The sequence below is a fragment of the Salmo salar genome, chromosome 06 (assembly GCF_965601325.2).
Source record: "Salmo salar chromosome 06, fSalSal1, whole genome shotgun sequence".
NCBI classification, from domain to species: Eukaryota; Metazoa; Chordata; class Actinopteri; order Salmoniformes; family Salmonidae; genus Salmo; species Salmo salar.
Window position 1 is genome coordinate 48,895,644 of NC_138296.1, and position 26,701 is coordinate 48,922,344.

General features: G+C 41.0%; 2 protein-coding genes across 2 annotated transcripts in view; both read left to right on the plus strand.

Annotated features, from left to right (window-relative positions):
* The first annotated feature begins 1,850 nt into the window (after positions 1-1,850).
* On the plus strand, positions 1,851-5,775 carry LOC106607530 (peptide YY). The gene is made up of 4 exons (XM_014204561.3): positions 1,851-1,977; positions 2,851-3,038; positions 4,968-5,048; positions 5,333-5,775. The coding sequence occupies exons 2-4, from the start codon at positions 2,851-2,853 to the stop codon at positions 5,355-5,357; spliced, it is 294 nt and encodes a 97-aa protein (XP_014060036.1). The 5' UTR covers positions 1,851-1,977; the 3' UTR covers positions 5,358-5,775.
* A 1,049-nt stretch (positions 5,776-6,824) lies between these two features.
* The window catches only part of LOC106607467 (MAGUK p55 subfamily member 2), a 38,720-nt gene continuing 18,843 nt past the window's right edge, over positions 6,825-26,701 (plus strand). Inside the window, exon 1 of the mRNA XM_014204447.3 lies at positions 6,825-6,970. The gene's annotated coding sequence lies outside the window, so the exon portion shown is untranslated. The remainder of the gene's footprint in view (positions 6,971-26,701) is intronic.

Genomic DNA, 26,701 nt, shown 5'->3' on the forward strand with positions numbered 1-26,701 from the left:
AACGACCCAAAACACAGAAGTAAACCAACAACAGAATGGCTTCAACAGAAGAAAATACACCTTCTGTAATGGCCCAGTCAGAGTCCTGACCTCAACCCGATTGAGATGCTGTGGCATGATCTCAAGAGAGCGGTTCACACCAGACATCCCAAGAATATTGCTGAACTGAAACAGTTTTGTAAAGAGGAATGGTCCATAATTCCTCCTGACAGTTGTGCAAGTCTGATCCGCAACTACAGAAAACATTTGGTTGAGGTTATTGCTGCCAAAGGACGGTCAACCAGTTATTAAATCCAAGGGTTCACATACTTTTCCCACACTGCACTGTGAATGTTTAAACGGTGTGTTCAATAAAGACATGAAAATAATTGTTTGTGTGTTATTATTTTAAGCAGACCGTGTTTGCCTATTGTTGTGACTTAGATGAAGACCAGATCAAATTTGATGACCAATTTATGCAGAAGTACAGGTAATTCCAAAGGGTTCACATACTTTTTCTTGCCACTGTATTTGCAAACTGCGCAAATACAATTTTCTGGACACCGAATGAAGTCAGCCTAAATATTTTTGTTTCATTTTGTTAAGACACTACAGGACCAGACTTGTCCAGAGCAGATTGTGGATAAATACTTTTACAATTTTTCCATCTGTAAAATACTAAAGATATATATTGAAAATGCAGTTTTGGCATTTTTTTTTCACATAAAATGTTGTCTGGAATAAAAAATGTACAAGTCTCTCTGGGCCAGTCTGAGGAATATATCGAAGGATAACCACATACAATTTGGTGAAGGCAGATGCTTCTGAAACTGAGAAAATGTGTTGGCCTGTGGGAAGAGTCTGACTTTCAAGAAATGGCATTTAAAGACAAGTACACACCACTGAATTAAGACTACCAAAGGCCAAAAGCCTATTTAGACACAACCACCATTTCTTCAAAGTTACTAAACGTAGTCCATTTTGTAACATTCTCTATGAAATGGGCTTAGCAATGATGTGCAATTCAATGTAGTTAGCCTCGAAATTATTGACACATGCCCATTTTATGTGGTTAAAATTCATTCAAATGTGAATGGCAGTAGTATGATAAACTATAGAAAAGATACATTTTCATCAAGTTTTTTTACATTTTAAATTTTACTTTTTGAAAATACTAATATTAATGAACCAAAATACCAACAAATCTCAAAATTGACAGGTAGATGCAACATTTTCATTTCAGCCTGTGGTGCTTGGCTTTAAGGGCATTACCGTACCAATAGGAATTTGACCGCCACCTGGTGGTTATTGGATTAGGCTACTCCACCACACACTCTAATTGGTACATTTCACTTTCTGACCTATAGGGAGTTTTATCCCATGTAAATAATACTAATAGGCAATATTAATTTAGCCTACTGATCAGTGTAATCTTTATATGTCGAGGAACGGCCCTATATGTTGCTGCTGTTTTAACCAAGATATCCATTGGAAATTGTGAAAGAATGAGTAAAGGCCTAATGATGATCGATATTTAGCCTGTTTGTAGCTTATTACCATTTAACTATGTTTGACATCGTCCATCCAAATTGTTTGACAGCATTCCATTGGTTTGTCAATGTCAATAGGACAGGTGTGATCCAAATTGCCCCAATGTCCTTATAGCATACGTCAGCGATTCCAATTGCGTTTCCCCACATAGGAACATTCGACTAGGGTGATGGATTAATAACAAATTATGTTAATCATCAGTTGACGTCGGTATTATGCCCCCATCCTCCTAACCATCACATCACAGCCACCCGTCCCACCTCGTTGACGAGGCGACGATGGGTATATAAACCCCCTTGTGTTGGAGTGAAACAAAAGACCAGCGATTTGCTGCAAAGACACCAGTTCAAAAAGGAACATTGCGGAAGCCAAGCAATAGAATCCACACTGCTGGACGCAGACACCACCTGTCTTAACTACCTGTAGCTCACGTCAAGTCTTCTCAAAGTAAGTAGAACTTCTAGTCTTGTGCATTTGAAATGTTTGCTAGTTTGCTAGTTTGGCTTGTATTACCTTTAAGATTACATTTATTTTTATATTTGGACATTAAAAAAATGAGAAGTTATTTGTGCAGTTCGTAATTTAAAAAATGTGAATGGTCCGATCACCTACAGCATTGATCTGCATGTTGCAACCTACAGTTAGAATTGTTTCCCCAACTGGAGTTGTTTGAAAATGCTAGAAAATACTAGAAAAGGCTTTTCAGAACCATGGACAGCTACGGGGCGAAAGTTGCGCAAATGAAATTTGGATAAAGTCGTGATTTCTGAAGGCACAACATGCATTCCTATAACAGTTGCAAATATTTGACAGTAGCATAATAAATCATGGTCATGTTGAATAGCCTACTATTTTGCCAATGATTGGTGAATTATAGCGAAAACATGCTTCAAAGGGGAAATATAATATAATTGGTAAGCTTTTATCAATTCTTTCTGCTGTTTTAATGGCTGCTTGTTCCCTTTCAAACTCATTCCTATTACTTTATCGATAATTATTTAGATGTGAGTTCGAATTAGTCATCAAACATGGAGAATTAGCTTGTACTGTAACTTCCTCTCAATACGCATTCAGTAGCCTACAAAAAAATCAGATTTCATTCAAGAATAATGCAGGATCGAAATGATCTATTACTAACAGGTGGACATCATTGCGCCCGATGTTAGCCTTCTAAAACATGTTTTTATTAGGATGCCTGCTCATCTATGAAATTGGTGTAATATTGATTGGTAGGCTATTTTGGCTATATTATTGAGCTCGGTTGAGGCTTTGTTAAATGTTAAAATCGCGTGCTCCCTAACCCCATTCTCCTGACCACAGATGGCCGTTATGCTGAAACCCTGGACCGTCTTGGTCGCCTTGGTGTTGTGCGTGCTGGTGTGTCTCGGGACTTTCGTGGACGCTTACCCACCTAAACCTGAGAACCCCGGAGAAGACGCGCCTCCCGAAGAGCTGGCCAAATACTACACCGCGCTCAGACACTACATCAATCTCATCACGAGACAGAGGTAAGCAGACCGTGCGCGTGCCACACGGCAGCTTTTGCTTTTTAAATGATATTTCTTCCTGGTCCTAACATCATGGGAAATGTTATCTATTAAGTTATAAACCACATACCTCGTTTTTTTTATGGCAAATGGAGCTGTTTTTCATTTTATTCCAGTCTAGGTTATGTCGTCTACTGTGACAGTGGCCCCTAATTCTTCTGCTCTTATATTTGCCTCAAGCTCTCAATGTTCCATACACCATGATATATATTTTCAACATTTTATTACAGGGCACTCTCAAAAAGCTTTAGGCCCTCCATATAAATAATGTCATAGCAATAAAACCGGTGAAGACAGACCCATGTGAAGTCTCCAAATCGAGTTATGGACCTCTGTGTGCTGGCAGGTTCCCTATAACATATTCTATATTGATATGGTGATGTCTGGGTTGAATAGGTGGTCTCTGTCTTATGCTGATATGGCACTGAATCAGGCACACCTGATATTATTCATGATATTCAAATAGGCCATTGATCTTTGAGAAAATATATCCAACCCTCTAACATTCAATTTAGAGGGGAAAATGTTTACTCTTTTGTAATCCATTATCATACAGCATCCACATTTAAGTTTTCATAATATCACAATGGCCTGGATGATAACCAATAATATAGTGGAATAGTGTAGATCAGAACTACATAGTCCAAGAGGATGACACTTAGTGGAGAATGTTCTTCTTGTCTCTCATAATAACACATTGAACTACATTTGACATTTTAGTCATTTAGCAGACACTCTTTTCAGAGTGACTTCCAGGTGCAATTCGGGTTAAGTGCCTTGCTCAAGAGCACACAGGCAGATTTTTTACCTAGCCCGCTTGGGGGTTCAAACTAGTGACCTTTCAGTTACTGGCCCAACTCCCTTAACCGTTATGCTACCTGCCGCCAAATATGAATGATCAATGGGAAATGCTAATTTGGACATTAGAGAAGCTTTGCCTGCTGCAAGAGCACTGATTTTCCTGCAATCAGAAATATATAACAGTAATATTGTCTTCTGCATCCTCACAAAGTGGTTTCTAAGTGGAGAGATGAGTGCATGGTCTGATGATGACGATTCTCTTTTACACCTTGTTACATCTGGCTGTCTATGGAGCAGGTGTGATTGCCTCGGTCGCTTTCTTAGAAGGCTGGCTGATCATGCTTACCTCCGCTTCACTGGTATCGCTGTGGAGTGCCTAGTGGGGTGGAATTGGAGTGTAAAATTGCACAGCCATTATGAATGCCAGGTTAGGTGGCATGATGGGAATGTGAACATCTTCCACTCAAAAAGTTTTCCCCACAGAGGAAGCAATTCCAGCCAAATCCCGCTGAGATATTCAACTTCCAATTTACATTTCAAAGAGAAATTGATCATTTGTACAGACATTATCTGCGCAGGGAGTGCTCATACAAACAACAGACAAACACACAGGAAAGGAAAACTATTCGATTTTGCCTGAATAATCCAAGCATAGTTTCTCAGTCTATTACCTACCTTACGACAGAGAACTACATTATCATGCCATTTAAAACCCTCAATATCTTTGGTAGTTGAGCAAGAAAGGCCTCGAACAGCCTCTTTTCAGAGGAAAGGAGCTCTGACTCACTATAGGTTCTAATTGGCCGTGTCTGGCGACTCCAGTGTCTGTAGCAGTTTGTGGGCTGACATGCTCAAGTTTCACACATACGCATAATTACATCACCCCTCTCCCATTACACACACCTCGGACAGCTACCTTGGCACCTTTAGACACAATCAGACAGCAAAATGTTCTACCTGTCATTGAGAAGTAGGATCCTCCCGCAGTATGCTTAGAGTGGAGTGGAAGTTTGACGGTCTCTCTCTCTCTCTCTCTCTTTCTCTCTCTCTCTCTCTCCCTCTCGTTCTTTCTTCCTTTATTTTTTCTAGGTATGGAAAGAGGTCCACCCAGGAGGGAGTGATGTCAGAGTTGCTGTTCGGCAACAATGCAGAGAGAGACCAGAGATCAAGGTCAGTCCATCAAAGATATAAAAAATGGACAATGCCATTTCAACGGAAGGTGCAAATACTGATATCTCTTTGTTTCTGGGGTTATTTCAATAGGGTAGTGTCAAAGAATGGCCACTTTATCAGCTACAGCCACCTACTGTACAGAAAAAGACTGGCATGCACAACTTTTAGTAGGTCTGTCTTTGGGTAGCCCAGGAGTAAACCAAAGGTTAATTTCCACAGGACTCATTGTTCTCGCCTCTCTCTGTCTCCCTCGCTCCCTCTTTCCTCTGTTCCATCTCCAGATATGACGACTCCTACATGTGGTGATTCCTCTTCCTCATTGGGCATTCTCTCCAGGTGTCCACCAATACCTGGAGAGGCCGACCAGTGCCTCCCACAACCGCCACCCCCTCTGACCCCTGACCCCTGACCACAACCAATGACCATCACAGGACCTTAAGACAACGTAAAATCAACCTTATATACCTAACCCTCCTTTCCCCTCTTACTCTCTCTCTCAGACTTCTCTCTCTCTCTCACTCGAAGTCTCTGCCTCACTTCTTCACACGAAGACAATTGTACATAATGAATAATTGAATTAAGATATAAAATTAAAAATATATAATGATTTGATGAAATCATATGTGTAACCACTGCTGTATGTCTTAACAGAGAATGATCTTTTATGGTTGGTACTGTATAAATGCTTTGTGTGTGATTAAAGTTTGATGGATGACTATGGCAAGAGAGATTATTGTGTCTCATTCGTTCTTACAGTCAAAATGATTGTGGCGTTTTAAAAGGATCTCTTGGAGTAAAATAATGTATTGATGAGCAGAAGACATTCATTCTAGTTGAAAATGGATAACATCCTCGGTGAGGACTTTCCCAACCATGTCACTATAAGGCTATGGGTGACTTCTACTAGACGGCCTGAAAATCAGACATCTGTTGTGTCTGGTGCAAGTACTGGACATCAGGCTATGTAAATGCTGCCTTACCATGATGTCTCCTCTTGATAAATATGCAGTGGTAATACTTCTCTTCGTCCAGTAGATGTCACTCCTGTAAGGCAGGTACTTGACAGGAACAGGAGTGTGGAGTGAATACGATGTGAACGCTGATTGAATGAGCAAACACAGATTTTCTGAAATACATATATTATAATGGAGTACATATAGTTTAATCAGCCCACATATTATATTCTTGTATACATAATATAAGTATAATCATCTACTTAGTATAATTGAATGAGTTGCATGAGTCAAGGGGCATATGGAATTCTAGCATTTTTGATAGATTGACATCTTGACGATTCAGTTCCATTAAAGCAACAATATGTAAGATTTCCATTTGCTCATTTGCCTTTTCAACGAATGGAATAGCCATGATTTCAGAGGAATGTGACTCATAGATGCCCTGTCTTACCTTATCATAACCAAAGCAATATGGACCCATTACGCCATTCTATATGATACTTTTATGCTCTGCACAACTTAAGAGTGTGGCTTTAACCCAAACAAATGTGTATTTGTTCCTAAATGTGAATAGGAATATTCCTTGGAAGAATTAAGGACCACACACAGATCATGTGATGAAAATCATGTAAATCCATGACATGTAATGGTAGTCAATTATTTGTATGAAGAATATTTGTGTGTTCTCGACTTGTAGGCCTAACTATATTTCTTTGTTATTGTAAAAACATGAAATGGGTGTGCAGTAATTATTTGTTTACTAGCTTAGAAAGACTGTTAAAAAGACATGGACAGGATTTCTATTCTACACAACCGCCATATGTAGTTGGTGGGGCACACATTGAGTTAAGAAGTGCGTTGCCCGTTTAAATCTCCATCGCGACGACTTGGTTTGACAATCCGTAGAGGTTCAGAGATCTCAAATTAAACGGAGACAACGACGCGACCACCGAAACGGAACAGGTTAGTGCAGTCCGGTTATGTAGAATTGCGGTTTTATTTTTTTAAATCATACGATATATTTTCAGTGGAATGCATGACAGATGGTCTATTTGATTTTAGGTGTTTTTCGTTGTGCTTTGTGCTTTGTATGCATGTGTGGGCATCATGCTGTCAAGCAGTAGATGATTCCGATAATGTAGATACAGAGTCAGGCAAATACTCAAATGGTGCCATCAAGACATAGCCTAACCGAACCCAATTTCTATTAATACCTACATAATTGTGTTTCGCATTGATTTTATTTTATTAAATTATGTATGCGTGTCTCTGTGTCTCGGTTGCAGACACCCAGCGTTAGATGTGCACATGTGGTCGTGAGCTATCGGCTACGCACCAAAGATAACGTTTCTCTTCAGTAATTTAATTCAATCTAAATACACACTAATATGAAGACTGTCTTTTCGGTAGTGGAGAAATATCATTCGTGAATAGTGTGGTATAGTGGTGCATGCTGCAAGCAAAACAATACAATGCGCCCCCTACACTCACTCAAACACTTACGCACGCACACCACCTGCACACGCAGACTTTTGGCAAGGTACAGTAGGATCCTAATATCACACATGTCATGTAGGCTATAAGACGCACCTAACCATACTCTCTCTCTTTCTCTCCATCTGGGGTGTGGAGGAGATTGCTCAGGTGTAAGAATCAGACCTTTGGAACATTGCGTTTTCTGGTTTGTATCCTGTAGGTTGAAGCACAAAAGTGAAAGTGGACTGTCCTGATTATAAAGTTATTACACTATTATAGAACTCAAAATTCAAAAGGAACTCGCACATCTGAGCAATCTTTTTTTTTTGCAGGTGCATGGTAACAGTTGAACAAGATGAAGGAGAAAGGAAACCGCACACTGCTCTTGATAGTATCACAGATATTTAATAAGCTTACGTATCGGTCTCACCGCCTTCGTCAGAGCTTTATTGAGTTTGAAAAAAATCACTATTATAGACTTGCCATGACATAAATCCAATTTCACTTTCCCGATTAAAGTAAAACCATGTGATTAGCTCAAAGCCAATCATATAATTGTGTGGTGGCAGTGAAAAATTATATTTCTTTTGAAAATATGTCGGCGAGCAATTGATAGTAAAGACTTATTAGTAATTTGAATAATGGAATTGAAGAGATCAATCTCTTAAAATGAAACATCCCTTTTTCTATAGCTTCCTCTCTCACAACTGAGTCTTTGGAACAAACCACAAAATGCAAAGTGACTGGCTAACACACTGTGTTGATAGGAGCCAAACACACACCACAGTCTTTAGAGAGAGGGAGACAGATATTGTGACACAAGCAGATGGGGCATGTAGCCTATCTCTTAGGGGGTGGGGGTGGGGGTGGATGAGAGTGGGGCAGGGAGGGATGGGGGGGGGGGGGGGGCACAATGAGGGGAGCAGATGGAGTTCACATCAGCGTGTGATCTCGTTAGTGCCTGGACATGGTGTCTTTAGCACAATAGGCCACAGCATGACGTGTGTATGTAGTAGGGGAGAGAGGGAGGGAAAGAGGAAGGAGAGAGGGATGGAGAGAGAGAAGAGAGAGGGATAATGAGATGGATGGAGAGAGGGAGAGAGAGAGGGGGGATGGGAGAGAGGTAGGGAGAGAAGTGGAGAGGGATGGGAGAGAGATGGGAGGAAGAAAAGGATGGAGAGAGGAATGGGAGGGTGTGAGGAGGTGGGGGGATGAGAGAGAAGGATGGAGAGAGAAGAGAGAATATGCACTACCCATTATGAGGTAGGAGAAAGGGATAGAGAAAGGCAAAGGGATGGCGGGATGGAGAAGAATGGAAAGAGGATATTAACTACCCAAGTGGACTGCCTGCCCTATGGTTCGTAACCCCCCAATATGAGTCAACATGAGGAGGGAGGTGATGAAGGAAACCTCCCTAGGGATCTGTGTGTTATTGCTGAGCTTGCATATTATCTACCACCGGCTAGGAGCACTGTGGCAGGTGATGTGGTAGCAAGGTTACAATTTAGTAGTAGAGCTACTGAGCTGGTTTAGTAGGGGAATAATGTACAGTAAGCAGGATCTCTTTATGCCAAGAGATAAAATAGGTACAATAGTAGAAAAAGCAAGTGGATGTTTTGGGTGCTCTCTAAAGTTTTTTTAGGTTATTTTCCATCCAATTGATGATAGCACAGGGGGAAAACGAAATCAGTTCAACGCAGATGAACAGTGGAGAGAGAAACGGCTTCGTTACACCATGCTGACTGGCAGAGAATCAACCTCAGAGTGCAGGCTCTGCTGCTATCATTGATTCTATGGGCATTTTCTGCCCCAGATATCCTCCAGACACCACAACTTCCTAACTACTGTCTGTCTCAAGACAAGAGGATGAGTGGAACTAGCTATAGCATTAGCCTGTAATAAGCTAATTATGGCTCCTTCGTTCATTTGTATTTTATTTTAGGTCGTAGATCAGCTTTAATATTGCCGATAGATTGTGGCTTCCACCAATGTAAATGTCTGCATCATTTCCAATCACCCATATTTTTGTTAGTAAATATATATAGTGTATATAAATGATACATACATATACAGTATATACATTTTTATATATTTTAATGTATTATTTTCCCATAACTCTACCATCCCTCCCCTAATTGGAGTAAACTAATGGACAATTAGGCTTCTACTTCCAGCTTATACATACTATATACATTTTACAGATACAGTACATTTTACAATAGTTATCTTTTGTTTGTTTTTAGTCCCATCCTTCAGCTCCACTCAACCCCACCCATTTATCTCTGAACAACATCCAGTTTCTATTTACCAAAAAGTTCTGAACCTTTCTATTCTCATGGATTCTACATATTGTAAATTAAAGATATACATTTCTGCTAAGAGTTTTACAGATAGAGTACATTTTACAATAGTTATCTTTTTATAGTTACTTTTTACACATAACCTTTATTTAACTAGGCAAGTCAGTTAAGAACAAATTATTATTTATAACAACGGCCTAGGAACAGTGGGTTAACTGCCTTGTTCAGGGGCAGAACGACAGATTTTTTCCTTGTCAGCTGGGGGATTCAATCTAGCAACCTTTTGGTCACTGGCCCAACACTCTAACCACTAGGCTACCTGCCGCCCCAAAAGTGCTGTACTATTTGCAGAGTTAGCGCCAGGTAAATGTTGCAATTCTTCAGCCATTCAGCCATTCCTGAAACTGCGACCAAAAACTAGCTACATATGGACAGTACCAAAACAAATTAGCTAATTACTCTGTCTCTTCACAGCAATATATCTATCTATCTATCTATCTATCTATCTATCTATCTATCTATCTATCTATCTATCTATCTATCTATCTATCTATCTATCTATCTATCTATCTATCTATCTATCTATCTATCTATCTATCTATCTATCTATCTATCTATCTATCTATCTATCTATCTATCTATCTATCTATCTATCTATCTATATATACATTCTATTAGTTGCAAGAATTTTGTATAATAATTTATATTGAAAAAAGTTTTGAATCCAGCGCTGTTTTGTGTATCAGTTCATAAACCATGTGCCATGGAACTGGTAGATCGAAAATCTCTTCCCAAGTATTTTGCAATCTATATGGCACCTTCATTAGCCATAGCCATTTGGGAGGATATGTTACATTAGAAAACAAAAAATATATTGTTACTGGCCTGCACCCATGTTCAAATAAGCTACATCTCTTCTAGTTATTGTTTGTCTAATTAATGTAACGGTTACTGCTTTGCTAAGGGCTCAAATACATGATTAAAATATAAAAGCTACACTTTTTATATTATTTCATACTGTTTGGCAGAATCATAATTCAGCATACAAGTCATCAATATTAGATGCCATTGTATCTGCCAAGTTATGGTACAAAATCATGTAAAGGGCATTCTGCCATGGAAATTGCTGACTACACATAATAATCTAATGCAAATGCAGAAGAAATATCCGCACACACAGACTTGCTCCTAAAAAGGGACATTTTATTTAAATAATTTGAGCATGGCTTAGGTCAGACATTCCAACCGTTGCTTAATTTTTGTGTTAGATTCATCTTCCCCCATGTATACACTCTTCGGTGACATTTTGTGCATAAAAGCCAAACAAGCCACCACATCTATAAGCGGCTTTATGGATTGATTAACCATATTGCCCCTAGATGTCTCTAGATGTACTCTCTCTCTATCTCCACCTTCTCCTTCTTACACAATGCCTAGCCTCGCAGCAGAGTGAATGTGCATTAAAGGGGAGGGGTACAAAGCGGTACATCCCATTGGTTGCCTACCTCTCTGTAGGTATCCAGGGACGTATAGTGGCTTGCAAAAGTATTCATCCCCCTTGGCATTTTTCCTATTTTGTTGCCTTACAACCTGGAATAAAAAAAATATATTTTTTTGTGGGTTTGCCTCATTTGATTTACACAACATGCATATCACTTTGAAGATGCTAAATATTTTTTATTGTGAAACAAACAAAAAACAAGACCAAAAAAATGAAAACTTGAGCGTGCATAAGTATTTACCCCCCCAAAGTCAATACTTTGTAGAGCCACCTTTTGCAGCAAATACAGCTGCAAGTCTCTTGGAATATGTCTCTATAATCTTGGCACATCTAGCCACTGGGATTTTTGCCCATTCTTCAAAGCAAAATTATTTTTGGATTGGATCAATTGGATTGAAGTCTGGGATTTGACTAGGCCATTCCAAGACAATTAAATGTTTCCCCTTTAACCACTCGAGTGTTGCTTTAGCAGTATGCTCAGGGTCATTGTCCTGCTGGAAGGTGAACCTTCGTCCCAGTCTCAAATCTCTGGAAAACTGAAACAGATTTCACTCAAGAATTTCTCTTTATTTAGCGCCATCCATCATTCCTTCAATTCTGACCAGTTTCCCAGTCCCTGCCGATGAAAAACATCCCCACAGCACGATGCTGCCACCACCATGCTTCACTGTGGGGATGGTGTTCTCGGGGTTATGGGAGGTGTTGGGTTTGTGCCAGACATAGCGTTTTCCTTGATGGCCAAAAAGCTCAATTTTAGTCTCATCTGACCAGAGTACCTTCTTCCATATGTTTGGGGAGTCTCCCACATGCCTTTTGGCGAACACCAAACGTGTTTGCTTATTTTTTTCTTTAAGCAATGGCTTTTTTCTGGCCTCTCTTCTGTAAAGCCCAGCTCTGTGGAGTGTACAGCTGAAAGTGGTCCTATGGACAGATACTCCAATCTCCGCTGTGGAGCTTTGCAGCTCCTTCAGGGTTATCTTTCGTCTCTTTGTTGCCTCTCTGATTAATGCCCTCCTTGCCTGGTCCGTGAGTTTTGGTGGGCGGCCCTCTCTTGGCAGGTTTGTTGTGGTGCCATATTCTTTCCATTTTTTAATAATGGATTTAATGGTGCTCCGTGGGATGTTCAAAGTTTTGGATATTTTTTTTATAACCCAACCTTGATCTGCTCTTCTTCAAAACTTTGTCTCTGACCTGTTTGGAGAGCTCCTTGGTCTTCATAGTGCCCCTTGCTTAGTTGTGTTGCAGACTCTGGGGCCTTTCAGAACAGGTGTATATATACTGAGATCATGTAACAGATCATGTGACACTTAAATTGCACACAGGTGGACTTTATTTAACAAATTATGTGACTTCTGAAGGTAATTGGTTGCACCAGATCTTATTTAGGGGCTTCATAGCAAAGGGGGTGAATACATATGCACGCACCACTTTTCCGTTGAAATGTTTGTATAATTTTGTGAAACAAGTAATTTTTTTCATTTCACTTCACCAATTTGGACTATTTTGTGTATGTCCATTACATGAAATACAAATAAAAATCTATGAAATTGCAGGTTGTAATGCAACAAAATAGGAAAAACGCCAAGGGGGGTGAATACTTTTGCAAGGCACTGTATGAGATGGACTGCCTCCTTTCTTCCGCGTCAGCCAGTTGCTATGACAATGTGCTAGTACAGTCTGCAGCCGCCATAGTGACCAGTAATGATGCTTAGGGAAAGGGATCGGGATTAATCTAAGCTCCCACACACACACACACACACACACACACACACACACACACACACACACACACACACACACACACACACACACACACACACACACACACACACACACCACACACACACACACACACACACACACACTGTTCCATCATTCCACCACTCATGCCAATGTTATAGGTGGGGAAACAAAGCAGCCTTCCAGCCTCCTCAGCTGGCCGCCCATAAAAAGGAAAAGGTGATTATGCCCTAACGGGAGCTAGGACTGTCTGACCACAGATCTATCGGTCGATAGCCTTAGGAGATGTGTTATACAGCAGCTCTGTCTATCAGTCAGAGTGTGTGCAAATAAAGCCGACCAGATCGACCACACTCAGACCTTGGTGTGAGAATAGCATCATGGGGGACCTGTGGTTTCTGGCATACTGTATATTTTATTGGACTGGACCTCTGTGTGTATGTCTGTGTGTGTGTGCATGTGTGTGTGTGTATGCTTGCGTGCATGTGTGTGTGTGTATGCTTGCGTGCATATGTACACTGTACATACATGCATGCATCTGTGTGTGTGTCTGCTGTGGCTCTGCCTACAGTGGGGCTATTTTCAACCCTAGCTTATTAGAAAAGACCAGCGGACAGAGAGGAAAGGAGAGCTGCTGTCTTACTATGGGATGGATGTAAGGTAGCCATCGCCATCGGCAGCCAAGCTCACACATGGAAGTTGGATCACCATTACATCTAATGAAATATTTCACAGGACAGATACTGTATGGCTGGATTCACTGATACAGGACATATATGTCTTCTTACCATTTTACAGATACAGTATATTTTCTTTTATGACTGTTTTGACAAATCATACATTTCTTCTGAAATGAAATGTTATTTGAAGATGAGCAATGACAATTTCACTCCTTATCACATTCATTAGTTGTGTCCATCTAATCAAATGTAATTGGTGTCACTGTCTATTTTAAATCAAACCAACTGTCTATTTTAAATCAAACCAACTGTCAACTGTCATTACTTTGGGAAAATATGCCTCAACAAAGTTTTGTGGGGGTAATAGGTAGGCCTAAAGCCACTCGTCACCGGTGTTGTGTAATGGGTCTGCTGTTGGTCAGTGTGTTGTTGTTGACCACATGACTGCCCTCTGACAAGACCTGTAACGCAAAGGGACTGGGACATGTGGATTTGCAGGCTGGGATGTGTTAACAGGCTACCTGAGTTCAAGGGTCACTAATTAAAAATGTTTCAGCAGCAATGGTTCTCTATTTTGACTTTAGATCAGCAGTACGAGAGAAGAAACATTTGTGGTCAGGAGAGTTTGTGGTCGTCATACCGATTCCTTTGTTTGTCGCTAAATCTTTTGCTTGCGGCTACACACATTTTATGCTTTCCCTTATGTTCAAAGTAGCCTGAATCCTAACTACAGGGATTTTGTCACAATTAACTTGAAAGTTAAGCTAATGTAAATCCTTACTTTGTTTGTCCTTGACTGTAATTGTAGAGGGGTCCTTAGGGTTTCCTGGTCGGCGATTGTGAGAGACAAACGGGTCTGAGTTCCAGAGCTTTTAAACTGTGTTGTGGTTCATGCCGTTTCAATGGCTTGAATGAAAAAGTAAATGTTGCCAAAGTGAAGTGATGCACATAACAATTATGAAAACAACAGCGACAAGAATAAGAGTAGTATCTATAATAGTAAAGAAAAATTATATATATATAATTTTTATATATATATATATATATATATATATAATTTTTTATATATATATACATTTTTTGTTTGTTTTGTAAATTAAACAAATACATATCCAATACAGAAGTGTAATAACTGTAATAATGGTAGAAGCAGGTGTAATCTATGTGAGTCATTCAAGAGTCACTCCTCATGTCTTACTGCCTGTCTTGTTGCCTCAGAAGAGTCTGTCAATGAGGGGAATCTGGCCGATATCTTTCTAGCAGACGTTATCAAAACACTTTGAAGCAGCAAAATGGCTTCTTACAGCAAGTGTGTTGGTAGAGTACATTCGTCTGCCTGATTTGTCTGTCTGCCGCCTCAGGCTCGTATTATTGTTTGCTTAAGTAGGATTTTCTGCTCTTTATTCTGCTCCTTTAATTTTACTCTCGCTCCCTTTAATTTTACTCTCTCATGCACTCTCTCCTCTTGCTGTATGTATGTCTCACTCTCACCCTCTCTGTCTCTATTTCTCGCTCTATCTGTCTTCCCTCCCTCTCTGTCTCCTTTTTGTCTCTTTCACTCTGTCTCCCTCTCCTTCCTTGTCTTGTTTCTTCTTAATGTCCCACTCTTTTCTCTCTCTCTCTCTCTCTCTCTCTCTCTCTCTCTCTCTCTGTCTCTCTCTCTCTCTCTCTCTCTCCTAAAACATTTCCTTTCAGAATTCAACATATACAGGAACTCTGTGCATGGTTTTCTCCTCTTCGGGAGGTGAGACAGTGTTTTGGTGGGGTGGTGCTGAAGTGGGGTGGGGCCGCTGCTCTCTCTTTTTGTTCTCCTTTATTGCCCCTACCTCTCCATTCTTACCATACATTGAGCCTGTTGTCATGGATACCATGAATTAGCTACACCAGAAGCCCACTCTGTCTGTGACGGCGCAGGCCTTCTCTCTTGTTCATGTCTCCTTATATTGTCTTGTGAGAATAGATACCCGCACGCCATCGAAGGGTTAGAAGAAATCCAAAACAAAGGCTGAGATTAGAGATCTTCACGTTCCAAAATGGAACTGGGGCTTTCCCACCGAGCCTGGCATGCATAAATAAAACCTGTTTATATACAGATCCATTCTGAACGGACCCAAGGACTATTAGGCCCGTTTCGTATAGACCTGGTTGGATCCAGACCCGGTCCGATTTGATCCGAGGAAAGCTACTTAATTAACCAGAGCTGATAAAGCACGTGGGAGAGGAGGGAGAGAGAGGTGCTACTCTAGCAGGCGGGAGAGAGGGCGTACTGTGTGAGCAAGTGGAACGGGAGCAGGGAGGGAGAGAGAGACAGCAACCAACCAAACCGACTCGCGCTATAGTAGACTAATAGCTGCCATAACTAGGTTATTTATCATCAAATATGATTACGTAGTACCTGTCTTGACTGCATCAAACCGGGAGAAGTTAGTTAAGCTAGCTAACGTTAAGCTAGCTATCTCCTAATTTTTGCTCCACATGGAGGCTATGACTGTAGCCTATTGCTGCTTTGATGACTTATGATTGGCCAACAACAACAACAAGCTACCTGCTCGGTTCCTGGATCAGGCCTCGGGTATTCAGGTACAAGTAGATTCATGAAGACCTTTAGCTAATATGCAAAAATATGGACAAGACAAAAGATTTAAGTGCTTTTGAACGGGGTATGGTAGTAGGTGCCAGAACTGCAACACTGCTGGATTTTTTACTCTCAGCAGTTTACCGTGTGTGTCAAGAATGGTCCACCACCCAAAGGACATCCAGCCAACTTGACACAACTGTGGGAAGCGTTGGAGTCAGCATCGGCCAGCATCCCTGTGGAACGCTTTCGACACCTTGTAGAGTCCATGCCCAACGAATTGATGCTGTTCTGAGGGCAAAACAGGGTGCAACTCAATGTTAGGAAGGTGCTCCTAATGTTTTGTACACTCAGTGTATATAAGTCAAGGAAACATCAGTGCTTATTGGTCGTCCATCGTTCAAACTTGAATATAATCTGCTGATGGGAAAACAGCGCTCCCTGCTGGTGAATATTATACTAAGAAAAATGCCCAAATGCACCTGTTGGATTCTATGCTGGTATAAATGTGTATCGTTACTGTACATTAGAGGTCTTTATGGATCCCCCTATACCCGAAAACCTGAGACCCGATCTGGGACCGAGCGGGTTCGGATCCAGAATTCTAAATAATGTCCCGGGTCTGGGTCGGATCTGATATGATTGTCGGGTCTCGGTTATGTGTAATTTTAACTGACTTGTCCAGAAGGACCCATACAGATCCGAACACAACTACTGTAGTAAAGACAAAGAGAAATTGCGTAATTTATGCTGCTGCGCTTTGCTTTTCATGAGAGTGGCGCATGTTGCTTGTGGTTGTTGGCCAATCATAAGTCATCAAAGCGTCAATAGGCTACAGTCATGGAGTCTTTATGTGGGGCAAAAGTCAGGAGATACCTAATCAATGGAAGATGGAATTAAAATTACGGAGTTAAAGGAGCAGGATAGGCTACAACGACCAAGAGCCAACAGATAGGCTGCTACTTTACAGTGGCTTGCGAAAGTATTCACCCCCCTTGGCATTTTTCCTATTTTGTTGCCTTACAACCTGGAATTAAAATAGATTTTGGGGGGTTTGTATCATTTGATGTGCACAACATGCCTACCCCTTTGAAGATGCAAAATATGTTTTATTGTGAAACAAACAAGAAATAAGACCAAAAAAATGGAAAACTTGAGCGTGCATAACTAATTCACCCCCCCAAAGTCAATACTTTGTTGAGCCACCTTTTGCAGCAATTACAGCTGCAAGTCTCTTGGAATCTGTCTCTATAATCTTGGCACATCTAGCCACTGGGATTTTTGCCCATTCTTCAAGGCAAAACTGCACCAGCTCCTTCAAGTTAGATGGGTTCCTGCTGATGTACAGCAATCTTTAAGTCATACCACAGATTCTCAATTGGATTAAGGTCTGGGATTTGACTAGGCCATTCCAAGACATTTAAATATTTCCCCTTAAACCACTCGAGTGTTGCTTTAGCAGTATGCTTAGGGTCATTGTCCTGCTGGATGGTGAACCTCCGTCCCAGTCTCAAATCTCTGGAAAACTGAAACAGGTTTCCCTCAAGAATTTCTCTTTATTTAGCGCCATCCATCATTCCTTCAATTATGACCAGTTTCCCAGTCCCTGCCGATGAAAAACATCCCCACAGCATGATGCTGCCACCACCATGCTTCACTGTGGGGATGGTGTTCTCGGGGTGATGGGAGGTGTTGGGTTTTTGCCAGACATAGCGTTTTCCTTGATGGCCAAAAAGCTCAATTTTAGTCTCATCTGACCAGAGTACCTTCTTCCATATGTTTGGGGGGTCTCCCACATGCCTTTTGGCGAACACCAAACGTGTTTGCTTATTTTTTTCTTTAAGCAATGGCTTTTTTCTGGCCACTCTTTTGTAAAGCCCAGCTCTGTGGAGTGTACAGCTTAAAGTGGTCCTATGGACAGATACTCCAATCTCCGCTGTGGAGCTTTGCAGCTCCTTCAGGGTTATCTTTGGTCTCTTTGTTGCCTCTCTGATTAATGTCCTCCTTGCCTGGTCCATGAGTTTTGGTGGGTGGCCCTCTCTTGGCAGGTTTGTTGTGGTGCCTTATTCTTTACATTTTTTAATAATGGATTTAATGGTGCTCCATGCTCCGTGTTCAAAGTTTCGGATATTTTTTTATAACCCAACCCTTTTTATTTTTTTTATTTCACATTTATTTAACCAGGTAGGCCAGTTGAGAACAAGTTCTCATTTACAACTGCAACCTGGCCAAGATTAAACATGGAATAAACAAACGTACAGTCAATAACACAATAGACAAAGTCTATATACAGTGTGTGCAAATGGCGTGAGGAGGTAAGGCAACAAATAGGCCATAGTAGTGAAGTAATTACAATTTAGCAAATTAACACTTGAGTGATAGATGTGAAGATGATGATGTCCAAGTAGAAATACTGGTGTGCAAAAGAGCAAAAAAGTAAATAAAAACAAAATGGGGATGAGGTAGGTAGATTGGATGGGCTATTTACAGATGGGCTGTGTACAGCTGCAGCGATCGGTTAGCTCCTCAGAAAGCTGATGCTTAAAGTTAGTGAGGGAGATATAAGTCTTCAATTTCAGCGATTTTTACAATTCGTTCCAGTCATTGGCAGCAGAAAACTGGAAGGAAAGGCGGCCAAAGGAGGTGTTGGCTTTGGGGATGACCAGTGAAATATACCTGCTGGAGCGCCTGCTACGGGTGGGTGTTGTTATGGTGACCAGTGAGCTGAGATAAGGCGGAGATTTACCTAGCAAAGACTTATAGATGACCTGGAGCCAGTGGGTCTGGCGACGAATATGTAGCGAGGGCCAGCAGACGAGAGCATACAGGTCGCAGTGGTGGGTGTTATGGGGCTTTGGTGACAAAACGGATGGCACTGTGATAGACTACATCCAATTTGCTTAGTAGTGTTGGAGGCTATTTTGTAAATGACATTGCCGAAGTCGAGGATCGGTAGGATAGTCAGTTTTACGAGGGTATGTTTGGCAGCATGAGTGAAGGAGGCTTTGTTGTGAAATAGGAAGCCGATTCTAGATTTAATTTTGGATTGGAGATGTTTAATATGAGTCTGGAAGGAGAGTTTCCAGTCTTGCCAGACACCTACGTATTTGTAGTTGTCCACATATTCTAAGTCAGAACCGTCCAGGGTAGTGATGCTAGTCGGGCGGGCGGATGCGGGCAGCGATCGGTTGAAAAGCATGCATTTAGTTTTACTAGAGTTTAAGAGCAGTTGGAGGCCACGGAAGGAGTGTTGTATGGCATTGAAGCTCGTCTAGAGGTTAGTTAACACAGTGTCCAAAGAAGGGCCAGATGTATACAGAATGGTGTCGTCTGCGTAGAGGTGGATCAGGGAGTCACCCACAGCAAGAGCGACATCATTGATATATACAGAGTACAGAGTCAGCCCGAGAATTGCACCCTGTGGTACCCCCATAGAGACTGCCAGAGGTCCTGACAACAGGCCCTCCGATTTGACATACTGAACTCTATCTGAGAAGTAGTAGGTGAACCAGGCTAGGCAGTCATTTGAGAAAGCAAGGCTGTTGAGTCTGCCAATAAGAATGTGGTGATTGACTTCCGGAAATGGCGAAGCTCTAACAAGACGCATCTGCGTAGCATCCTCGAACTTTCGAACAATTTTAAGCCATTTTGACACGGTTTACCTGTTCGTTCATAGTGAGTTAGAAGTTAAAACATCTATTGTGTCGCCAAAGCAAAGGATGCCCAATATGTCAAAGCCTCAGACAAAGCATGGAAAAATGCTCCTCTCTGACAGCCCTTCTTCGGCCTCGGCAGATGATAGCTCGGAAGAAGCACCAGCCTGGTTCAGAATGGAGATGGAGAAGGGTATAACAAAAATCCAAGAGACACTTTCTGAACGCCTCAGCAAAATTGATGTACTGGTCGATTAACTCCACGAAGACCAGAAAGTCACAAAGGGACGAGTGACAAAGTTAGAAAAAGACCATGCTGACCACCAGGCTGCCATCCTGGACGTCCATGTGGAAGTGGACCAAAAATACAAGAAGTTGGAAGATGCCATCTCTAAACTCGAGGACATATTTATTACAAAAATGTCCAATGGCGCTCGAATTTGAGACTTCAAGGTTTCCAGGAGGCCATGGAGGGAAAAGACGCGATCTCCTTTCTACAGGAATGAATTCCCAAAATTCTGGATCTACCCCCTCCCACCCACCCACTGGAGATCGAGATGGCCCATCGGAGGCGGCTGCCTGGCCATGTTGCACCCAGGGCATTTGTCATTAAATTTCTACAGTACCAGGACACTGTTCGCATCCTCTCTGCTGCCCGAGCAAAGGGAGAGCTCAAGTACGGAGATGCCAGAATCATGATCTTTCTGGATCTTTCTCCAATACTACACAAGAGTTCTGCATCAGGCTGGCTTGGCATACGGCCTGCGCTAGCCAGCGACTTTGAGGATCGAAACCAAGAATGATGAGCGCACATTTGACTCTGTGAAAATGGTTGAAACATACATGAGGAAAGAACTTCCAGACTTGTTCACGTCTACTACACCCCGAGGAACTCTCTTTTGAACTTGGATACAATGGATAGTGAACTGTTAGCACATGAAGAAACAACAAAATGACTCATATGATCGACTGGCTGGCTGGCTGGCCAGATGGCTAGCGTGATAATGACTGGCGAGGTAAAGTTGGATCATAGCTAATGTTGGCTGTGCTATTTAGCCAGCACGCTAAGTTTACAAGGGTGTAGCTATAGCTACTATACATCCACACTATACCAGGTAGTTACATTTTTGCTGTATACTTTTATTTTACGCAGAGAGGTCCAGTCAGGTTTGGTTAAATAGTTATGTGGGTTTTGACTGGGTTTCAAGTCAGATGGCTAGCGACATATGTTGTTAATATTACTTCAGGGAATTTTAGCTACTATTACATTTGCTGGCTTGTTTATTGTTAGAGATGTATGCTAGCGTTAATGATACCGAGGCAGGGATAAGCTGCACACTGGCTGGCCGCCTAATTGCCAGCTAGCTGATAGCTTTACAGTTGTGTATGTGCGTACATGTGTGTATATATAATATTATTGGGGGGGAGGGTGAACTCAGGAGGATGGTGATTGTTTAACTACTTGTCCCAGTTTTATATTTGAGAGATGATAGTTATCGTCTGGTAAAGGTTTTCATTTATAGCTGTACTGTACATTTATAGCTTGATGTCTTTTTTCCTGACCTGCTGTGGTCATCGCTTTTGTCGCCGCGCGGCACAGGTTTCAGGGCGCATTGGGGAATGCCGATTGGTTGACATTTGGGTGTGCGGGTAGGCTCTGTTGGTGACTATGAACGCACCTGAGGTTTTTGTTGTTGTTGTTGTTGAGACATGCTCAAGTGGGGCTAAATAGTCCGGTCATTATTGTTGTAATCAAATTGTATTTTGTTACTTGACTAACAATATTTGTCATGCTACAAGGAACAGTCAATGTATTTCTAATTCCATATGCATATCATTTAGAATTAACCTAATTTGAGCGATGCTATGCATAGCAGGTACATCTAGCTTAAAGACTAGCGTCTAAGGATATGGGTTCTTTAACTCCCTCAGTTGGGGAGGGGGTTGGGTGGGTTTGTGGTAGGGTCAGGGTATTAGCTCACAAGATGTTAACTACTTTATACTTTCATAATTTCATTTTGTACAAGTTGTATACACTCAATGCAATTTTGTTTCTTTCCTTTTCCCTATTTCTTATTTTCTTTAAAGATGTCGGCACCTAAGAACTATACATTTATGACACTTAACATTAGGGGTTCTAAATGCCCAGTCAAGCGCAAACGCATTCTGAATTATCTAAAGCAGCATAAGGTTGATATAGCTCTTCTTTAGGAGACACACCTGACTGACTCTGAGCATGATAAACTGAAGAGAGAGTGGGTGGGTCAAGTGTACTATTCATCTTTCACCTCTCGGGCAAGAGGGGTGGCCATACTCATAAATAAGTATTGCCCCTTTCAGATACAATCTCATATTAAAGACAAAGGGGGTAGGTTTGTGATCATTCAAGGTTTCATTAACACTGAGCTTATTACCATTGTGAATGTGTATGGGCCTAACCATGATGATCCTAAATTTTACGAAGACATCCTTTTGAAGTTAACGTGCCCATCAGAGATCATAATGGCAGGGGATTTTAACTTGGTACTGGACCCTTCCAGTGATAGATCTTCCTCTAATAGTATCAACCTCACACAGGCAGCTAAAATGTTAAAGGCAGAAATGAAACATTTTGGACTTGTAGACTTATGAAGATTTCACAACCAAAAGGTTAAAGAATACTCATTTTACTCCCCTGTCCATAACAGTTACTTTAGAATTGACTTATTTCTTATTCCTGCAGCCAAGGGAAGTTTAACTACTGGGTGTAAGTACTTACGAAGATGTATATCAGATCATTCTGCCCTGCTGGCTTCAGTACCAGTCAGTAGAGCACAGCCAAGAAGATGGAGGTTTGGCACATACTTACTAAATAATCCCACATTTGTAACATTTCTGAACACTCATATAGACATGTTTTTTAGCACCAATAACAACTCTGCCTCCCCCCTAATTTTATGGGATGTATAAGATGTATAAGGCTCGAGTAGATTCGTTAGAGAATGAAATTAGAGATCTGGAAAATGAACATGTTGTAACATTTGACGACTCAACTCTTGTCACAAGTATCTTCGTCTTCTGACGATAATGCGAAATCGTCATCAGAAAAGGTAGACCAATACGCAGCAGGTGTGCAGTTGTTCATTTTGAACATTTAATTAAATCAACACGAATACAAAAACAACAAACAAGAAAATGAACGATAAACTGACAGTCTGCAAAGCATAGGCTCAACACAGAACAATCACCCACAAAAAAACACAAAAAACACACCCTAATATATGGGACTCTCAATCAAAGGCAGATAGACAACACCTGCCTTCAACTGAGAGTCCCAACCCCAATTAACCAAACATAGAAACACACACACCAGACTAACCATAGAATACAAACACATAGACCATCAACCAAAAACCCGGAAATACTAAATCAAACACCCTTTACACAAACACACCACCCCGAACCACATAAAACAAATACCCTCTGCCACGTCCTGACCAAACTACAAAACAATTAACCTTATACTGCCCAGGACGTGACAACTCTACAAAAATTAGACTCAAAGCGATTGGAATATAACACCCTGATGACCCATAAAGCGGAAAATGCTCTTAGGAGAACAAAACAAAACTACTACGAACATGGAGATAAAGCAGGAAAGTTGCTTGCTTGGCAGATAAGACGAGAGGATGCTAGTAGAGTTATTAGCTCTATTAAGCTACCCAATAACACAGTTGTTCACAGTCCTGAGGAAATTCATCTAGTCTTCAGGGAGTTTTATGAAACATTATACAAGTCTGAAGGGGATGTCCCTGCCACAATGCATGAGTTTTTGAACAAACTCAATTTACAAACTTTAACTGATGAGGATAGAGAGCACTTGGAGAAAGAGATTACCTCAGAGGAAATTAGGGAATCCATTTTCAACACTGCTGGTGTAAAAAATCACCAGGGTTAGACGGATTCCCTATTGAATTCTATCGATCCTTTTTACCCAAACTAATTGAGCCTCTTTGCAGTATGTTTAATTATGCCATAGAGACAGAAAAGCTCCCAGACACACTTGAACAGGCACTGATCACAGTTTTGTTAAAACCTGGGAAAGATCCTCTGCTTTGTGGGTCGTACAGACCAATATCTCTATTGAAAACTTCATACAAGAATCTTGCGAAACTCATAGCTCTTAGACTGGATAAGGTTCTTCCGGACATGGTTGATATGGACCAAACAGGCTTTGTAAGAAACCTCTCATCTCCTGATAATATCAGAAGATTATTTAATATTATGCATTATTTAGAGAATGACCAAGAATCTGTAGTGGCGGCTTCATTAGATGCGGAAAAAGCTTTTGACCGTATAGACTTGAACAACCTGTTTGAAGTTTTACAGAGGATGAATATTGGATCTCAGTGTGTTGGTCTGATTAGATTCCTGTACAAATGTCCGGTAGCTCAGATCCTGACTAATGAAAACATTTCCTCACAGTTCTCCCTATCACGTGGCACAAGACAGGGTTGTCCCGCTAGTCCGCTCCTTTTTTCTTTGGCTATAGAGCCACTGGCAGAAGCTTTAAGATCTCGTCCATCCATCCATGGTGTTCGTATAGGTGGGCGTGAACATCTGGTCTCGCTATATGCCGATGACATTTCGCTTTACCTTGCTAAACCAGAAATTTCACTCCGAACATTAGTTGACATCCTGAAAGAATATGGGATCTTTTCAGGATATAAAATAAACCTATCGAAGAGTATAATTATGCCTTTTAACGGGGCAGCTATGCAGAACCCAATGTTAGACCAGCCGTTTTCTTGGAAACCACAGAAAATGATATCTTGGATTGCAAATTCCTTCTGAAATTATTAAGACATATCAACTGAACTATACTCCACTTCTCAAAAAGGTTGGGGAAGAATTGGATAGATGGCGGGATTTACCAATTTCCCTTATTGGGCAGGTAAATTGTGTAAAGATGAATATATTACCAACATTCTTGTACCTTTTGTCACGATCACTGTCTTCAAACTCCCTATCGTAAATAAGCGCAGCGTGCATGGAATTCCACATCCTTTAATGAAGTGAAACCAAACAACAATACAGAAGGGAAACGAAACATGACGTACTGGGCTGCTCACTGGCAGCTACACAAAAACAAGATCCCACAATCACAGGTGGGAAAAGGGCCTAACTATGATCCCCAATCAGAGACAATGATAGACAGCTGCCTCTGATTGGGGACCATACCCGGCCAAACAAAGAAATAAGAAAACTAGATTGCCCACCCAAATCACACCCTGACCTGACCAAATAGAGAAATAGAAAGGCTCTCTATGGTCAGGGCGTGACACCTTTTTCAAACCTTGCCCTTTCCTATTCCCAAAGTTTTTTTCAAACAACTTAATAGGAAGGTTTCTTCATTTCTGTGGAAAGGGAAACCCCCCCAGAGTGAAACTCACAACTTTATGCAAACCATACTCAGAAGGAGGACATACTCTACCTGACTTCCTGTCGTATTACTGGGCATCTCAGTTAAAGGCTGTGTGGGTATGGCAAGATACAAGTTCACCCTCTTGGAGACAGATAGAGGAGGAGTGTCTGACCCCTGCTACATTGGCATCTATACCTTATATTAGCCCACCTAAAGCTTTGCTAGGTCTCATAAACAAGCTTTTCATTAAAAACACTTTAAATATATGGATTGAAGTCTGTAAACAAACAGAAGGGCTTAGATCTATATATGAACAAACACCTTTCTATAATAACCCCATCTTACCTAAAGCCCTGAGAGATGGTATTACATTTTCTTGGTTCAACAAAGGAATTAAAACATTTGGTAATCTCTAAAGAGAAGGTGAACACTATCCTTTCAACAACGGGCATCTCATTTTCAATTACCTCAAACTCATTTCTTCAAGTACCTACAGGTTAGGCGTTATATTGCCACTCAGAAGGGAGGTAGGATTCAGCCCATGAGTAAACCTGTAACTGATAAACTGTGGCTGGAAAGGAAAGGGGTAAAAGGTTTAATTTCTTACATGTACTCTGGGCTTCAAGCTCTGTTGGGGAATGATGAACCTCTGAAAGCTTGCATGAAGTGACATGATGACCTTGGTCTCATTGTTGAGGATGAGAAATGGGGAAAGCTCTTTTTAGATGCTCAGCGTCTTTCACTTAACACAAGGCACAAGTTGATGCAATTCAATATTTTACATAGGGTCTATTTTATACCAGAGAGAATGTAAAAGATCAATTCTAAATATTCAACATTTTGCCCAAGGTGTAAAATGGGAGTGGGCACACTTATGCATATGTTTTTGTCCTGCCCTGAACTAAGCAATTATTGGAAAGACATTATTCAGATCTTATCACAGGTCACTAATATGACGGTACCACTAGATCCTTCCCATATTCTTCTTGGAGATGATTCTGTTATACCAGTTAATATTTGTAGCAAAACCAGATTAATTAAATTGGCAGCCATTGCAGCCAATAAATACACAGCTATTATATGGAAGAGTGACACTGCGCCAAGCAAGCAGATGTGGCTAAAATAACTAACTTCCTATATTCTATCTGAAAAAATAACATACAATTTACGTAATAAACCATTTGAATTTACTGATGTCTGGGGGGACTTTCAGCAGTTTCTAGCTGCCTCATTACTACCTTCTTCATTAATTTATTATTATTATTTGTTTTTGTGTTGAATAATTTATTTTCTAGCATGGAATGTGAAAGTCATTCTGTTTCTTTTTTTGTTGTTAATCAGTGAAGCGATTACCGGTAGAGGGGA